This window comes from Ipomoea nil, unplaced genomic scaffold, assembly GCF_001879475.1.
Source record: "Ipomoea nil cultivar Tokyo-kokei standard unplaced genomic scaffold, Asagao_1.1 scaffold2280, whole genome shotgun sequence".
Lineage (NCBI taxonomy): Eukaryota > Viridiplantae > Streptophyta > Magnoliopsida > Solanales > Convolvulaceae > Ipomoea > Ipomoea nil.
Genome location: NW_017618708.1, coordinates 3298515 through 3304181, shown reverse-complemented (window position 1 = coordinate 3304181; position 5667 = coordinate 3298515). Strand labels below are relative to the sequence as shown.

The 5667-nt window shown below is 36.6% G+C and overlaps 1 protein-coding gene across 5 annotated transcripts; it reads left to right on the top strand.

Annotated features, from left to right (window-relative positions):
- Window positions 1-835: 835 nt before the first annotated feature.
- LOC109150701 (ubiquitin-conjugating enzyme E2-23 kDa-like) lies at window positions 836-4624 on the top strand. 5 transcript variants are annotated; one of them, XM_019298686.1, is made up of 8 exons: window positions 836-873; window positions 1007-1066; window positions 1701-1750; window positions 2230-2309; window positions 2786-2900; window positions 3123-3175; window positions 3355-3483; window positions 4059-4624. In XM_019298686.1, exons 3-8 carry the CDS (start codon window positions 1710-1712, stop codon window positions 4190-4192), a joined length of 552 nt encoding a protein of 183 aa, XP_019154231.1. In that variant the 5' UTR covers window positions 836-873; window positions 1007-1066; window positions 1701-1709; the 3' UTR covers window positions 4193-4624. The 5 variants fall into 5 exon arrangements, with proteins under 5 accessions (XP_019154231.1, XP_019154230.1, XP_019154228.1 ...); XM_019298685.1 differs by having other exon boundaries at window positions 858-873; window positions 1007-1065; window positions 1668-1750; XM_019298682.1 differs by lacking the exon at window positions 836-873 and having other exon boundaries at window positions 902-1066.
- The last annotated feature ends 1043 nt before the right edge of the window (window positions 4625-5667 follow it).

The following is a 5667-nucleotide window of genomic DNA, read 5'->3' as shown; positions in this document are numbered from 1 at the left end:
ACCAGAGAAAGCACCACATCTGGGTTGCCTTCTCAATCAGAGAAGGTGACCTCTGAGGTTGCCTTCTCAACCAGAGAAGGCAACATAGATCTGGGTCGCCTTCTCGCTGGAGAAGATGACCCAGATCTGGGTTGCCTTCTCTGTAGAGAAGGCGACCTCAGAGGTTGCCTTCTCTGGTTGAGAAGGCAACCCAGATGGCTGCCTTCTCAACCGGAGAAGGCACCACATCTGGGTTACCTTCTCCGGCGAGAAGTGACCCAGATTTGGGTCGCTTCTTGCCGGAGAAGGTGACCCCGTAGTCGCCTTCTCCACGGAGAAGGTGACCATGGTATCCGTTCACTTTTTTTTTTGTCGGAAATTTCGCCGGTAAGTTTTTTTTTTTTTTTCAAAAAATTTGTCGAAAAGTGGTCTGAACTCTAATGACCTGTGATAGCATGTCATTAACTTATTTTTGGGTTTCATTGCACCTAAATAAATTATTGAGAGGTGTAATTGCACCTTTAAAAAGTTTAGGGGCCTAATTCACTCTTTAGCTAAAGTTCGATGACCTATTTAACCTTTTTCTCGTATATATTATTGTTAAGGGCATATTGATTTTTATATTCATAATTCCGTACCATTTCAAATTCAATTGAACAATGAAATTCATATTCTCAGTAATTTCTTTTCCACTCACTAAACAATGAAATCTATTTTACTTGTAATTTGTTTTCCAAGGAATTTGAATTTAATTTCCTTTCAAATATTTTTCAGCGAATCAAACTGGCTATTAACTTTATTCTTCTTCAAATATTTTTGGCAAACCAAATAGCCTATTTCACACTTGGTCCCAAGTTGAAGAGAAGAAGATTTGGAGGAAGCAGCAATTTCCTGGTAAAAAAGACATGAAACATACCATAAATTTCGCACACATCCCACGTTGCTGTCTTTTCGCAAGAAACACGTTGTTTAATAACTCCGATGTATATATACAATGCATCCATTATTCACATTCCTTCCTTTCCAGATTTTCTTGTGGCCTCTTCGATTTTTTCTTACCGGGTGGTCTATAGATTTCGGAAACAGGTAGTTATGAAGGCGGGGAAACAAGAATCACTTCCGCATCTCTCCTGTTCATTTTTTCCTTAATATTATCCTCTGATTAATGTTTATTTTCTGACAATTTTTTGTGATTTCTATGATGATTTGATTATTTGATCGTGATGAGTTTTGTAACAACTCAGTCTGGGTTTAGATCTTGAGATGATTAAATGTTGAATTGGTCCTGAAATTGTTACAAATTTGATAATTTATGATCATTTTTGTCAGAGGTTAATTGAATTTACCCACTTTAGACTCCTCCTTATGTTGTTAGAAATGGATAGCACACATTATCATGGGATGATGATCTAGGTTTTGGTAAAGCTTGTGTTTTTATGAGCTAGGTTTTGATAATTAGAAAGTAGAGAAAAATAACTAGGAAAGAAAAGGATTATTATGACTTTTGGAACTGTTATAACACAGCAAGGTTGTGTGGAATAGATCCTTTTAGCTAACTGCCTGCCCATATAATTATCATTTTATGATAAAATTTCGATGATCAAAAGTTTATGTGCATGCTTGTGTGTATGAACTAGCTAGGCATGGTGTATGATAAAGTTTTTAATTTTCGTTTTTGTTTTTTACAGGAAAGAAATAGGGAGTTTTAAATTGTTAACAATTTTAGAATAATGTCTCCAAGTAAGAGGAGAGACATGGATGTCATGAAATTGTGAGTTTACTTTGTTTAATTTCTTTATATTAAGCTTCTGTAGATTCCCGAGTTGTACCCATAGTCTCTTTGACATCAACTATGCCCATTCAAACACTCGTCTGTGCCTTATTTACATGCAAGATTCAAACAACTGCGACTACTTTGGAGCTTAATAAAAGCCATATGAGATTACGAATTCATGGCTACAATGTGTGTTTTAATGAAGATGACTAGCTTAAGAACTGTTTGGAGACTGGATTTTTATCCCCTGTACTGTGAATCATTTCATATTCTCTTAAAATCCTTTTTTTGGTATTTTGCTGGCTTAGTGGTGGCACTGCGAATTGCATATTTGTAGTTCTCTGTTGTGATTGTCTCACACTTTTCTTTCGATTTTTGTCTAGAAGGCTTTCTCTTGACCGCTTTATGTCCTTTAGAGACTAAAATTTCTATCATTGATCTCCCTGCCTCGTTTTTTTTGTGTTGTGTTGATTCAGGATGATGAGTGACTATACCGTCGAGACAATAAACGACGGGCTCAATGAATTCAACGTGGAATTTCATGGGCCGAAAGAAAGTATGACATAGTGCATTCTTTTTACGCCTTTTACATACTGTTTGCATTCTTGACTGCATCTTGATGGATTGGCGTTTGTTGTTTGAGCATGCACTTCTGCCCCTCCTAACTATTTTCTTTTTGGTAATCTATGTTGAAATTGAAAGATCCATAGGCCTGGCGGGTGGAGAATAACAACCACCCGCTAGTTAGGCTGAAGCAGAGATGAAGAAACATAGTACATATATATGTACAGACACATAACTGTTAATTTAAGCACCTATTCATAAACAAACACAAGCCTATAAACAAACATAACCCTTTTGTTTTTCAACAATTTACCCGAAATTTCCTTTAAGCCATTGTAGGCTTTTCAGTAAGTTACATGTGTTAATTTGACTTTCGGGACACTATGCTATGAATGCCATCCTATCTTTACTTGTGACGAGATGAAACCATCTTTTTCGATTTGTAAAATTTGGTCAGTTTTCTTGCAGGTGCTTATGAAGGTGGAGTATGGAAAGTTCGTGTCGAACTTCCAGATGCTTATCCATACAAGTCGCCTTCGATTGGATTTATTAACAAGATATTCCACCCTAATGTTGATGAGTTGTGAGTTAATTTCTTCTTGTGGTTTATTAATGCTCTGTTGAGTCACCAGTCAGCACAAAACAAATCCCATATTTAGAAAGTAAGTTCAAAACAATCGTTATACTAATATTGCTTCCCTTTTCTGTACCAAAAAGAAATAGAAGTTTTACTGTAACATAAACTCGTATTTTTGCTTCTGCAAAATGAAGGAATCGAAGTTGTGTATTCTGTAATGAATTGCAGGTCAGGTTCGGTCTGCTTGGATGTTATTAACCAATCTTGGAGCCCCATGTTCGGTAATAATCAGAAATTTGTTTATTAGAGTGTTTTTGTATCTATATTTACCACATTATAGCAAATTTTCTGGGTGCGTTCTTATACGCAATGGACAAAACTTCTTATCTATGATGAGAATTTGTTCTTTTTTGGTGTATATCGTGGCATTATTGTCTAACCATAATCACTATTGCTACAGATCTTATAAATATCTTTGAGGTTTTCCTTCCTCAACTTTTGCTCTATCCAAATCCGTCGGACCCTCTAAACGGTGATGCAGCTTCTTTGATGATGAAGGACAAAAATCAATACGATGAAAGGGTTAAAGGTGTGAATATTTCTACTATCTATGCCCTCAATTCCTATGCTATTAGCATACCTTTTGTCCTTTTGAGAGACAAGCACTATTGTAAAAATCAACTTAGGCGGCCGCCTAGGCACCCCTAAGCCGAGGGGATTTTACCCTTAGGCGGGCGGACATTTAGTTGGCCGACTAGGCGGCCAACTCGGTCGAGTTTTTGTGTGTGTGTGTGTGTGTGTGCGCGCAATGTATATTGTTGTGTTTTTCTTATTTTTTGGGTGATAAGGGAAACCCGTAGCCACTACCCGAGGGTGTGCAATGGGTAAACTTCGCCTTGTAACCCTAGCCGGCAAAGGACTATAAGGAGGTAAACCAGCCTAGGTTGCACATAGCTGACCAGTTCAAACTAAGAGGGCTAAGATTCAAACTCGTGACCTTGTGGTTACAAGTTTGTATGCTTAACCATCTTGACTGGGGTTACCTCTGTTTTTCTTATTATTATTAAGCGCCTAGGCGCTCTAGGGGGGTGCCCCTAGCACCTTCTACAACATTGGAGACAAGTACGAATAGAATTTTATCATCCTAGCTAAAAGTTTGTGCAGAGTATTGTGAGCGCTATGCAAAGAACGAGAACATTACAAAACACAAGGACGAGAGCGAGAGTGACGGGGATATCAGTGATGGACATTGCACGTCAAGTGATGAAGATGAAATCACTGGATTAGCTGATCCATGATGACAGTGGGGTCGTTAAATGATACAAGCGCACTATATTAACACTTTTGTTGTATGTTATGCATGTTGTATCTTAGGTTAGTAGACTCGGATCGAGTTACAATTGTTAGATATAGAGAGAGGGATCGAAGAATTGTTCGTGATAGTGTCGTGCGTCAGCGACAAATGATGACGACGAAGAAATGGAGGATTTAGGGCGACGGAACAGGTCACAAATGTAGGATGCCAGGGTTTTGTTTGTCTTGTAGAACTTGTACTCTTGTGTTGGAGGCTCTTTCCACTGCAATACTTAGTCTTCTGGTTGTTGAGGTCGGCCAGATTGTTAGTTTATTTCTCTATTGTGAAATGGTTCTTTCATGATGCAGATATATAGGTTTTGTTTTCCATGAATTGCACTGTAGAAAAGTGAAAATAAAAGATTGAAAATTTCTTGTGTTGTGGTGTACACTTTTGGCTTCTTTAGGTTGTGAAAAGTAGTCGAAACTCGTTACATTGTCCACAAAAAGGCGAAATTTCCTTGCCTCTAGAGCTTCTACATTGGTGGGAGTCGGGAGGGCCTCCTACTGTTAGGGCTCGATCTTATGTCTTTGTTCATAATTTACCACTCAAAAACTAACTGATGAGCATTGAATTTCACCCATTTAACAATCGTTATGCGTTGGACCCGTGTCCAGCATGCTTGCTGGACACGGGTAACAGTGCCGTTAGGCACTGTTATCTCTTTTTTTTTTTTTTTTTTTTTTTTTTTTTTTTTTTTAAATTTCAGACCGCTTTGTTATATGAGTATATATTCATAATTTTATTACTATATTATTAATAACTGTACATTCATAACTCCATAACTATACGTTCATAACTCTATAACTGTACATTCATAACTCCATAATTGTACATTCATAACTCCATAACTGTACATTCATAACTCTATAATTGTACATTCATAATTTTCGAAGCTCTATGTTCACAATTTTAGAGCTCTATGTTCATAATTTTATCACTATATGTTCATAATTGTAAGTTCATAATGTTAGAGCTCTTTGTTCATAATTCGATCAATAACTGTACATTCATAATTTCATAACTGTAGATTCATAATCTCATAACTGTAGATTCATAACTCCATAACTGTAGATTCATAACTCCATAACTGTACATTCATAATCTTCGAAGCTCTATATTCACAATTTTAAAGCTCCATGGTCATAATTTTATCACTATATATGTTCATAATTGTAAGTTCATAATGTTAGAGCTCTGTGTTCATAATTTCATAATTGCATAACTGTACATTCATAATTGCATAACGGTACATTCATAACGGCATAACTGTACATTCATAACGGCATAACTGTACATTCATAATTCAAAAAAAATAACGCCGTTAAGACCGTTAACGGCAAAACGCGCGCGATTTATTTATTTATTTATTATTTTTTTTTTAAAACTAAATGACGCGTTTTTTTTTTGAAAAACGAC

Excerpts from the sequence above, each read along its gene's own strand:
- LOC109150701 (XM_019298682.1), top strand. The coding sequence starts at position 974 with ATGCATCCATTATTCACATTCCTTCCTTTCCAGATTTTCTTGTGGCCT. Across the intron at positions 1,067-1,700 it reads CTATAGATTTCGGAAACAGG|TTTAGAATAATGTCTCCAAG; the intron begins TAGTTATGAAGG and ends ATTGTTAACAAT. Across the intron at positions 2,901-3,122 it reads CACCCTAATGTTGATGAGTT|GTCAGGTTCGGTCTGCTTGG; the intron begins GTGAGTTAATTT and ends AATGAATTGCAG.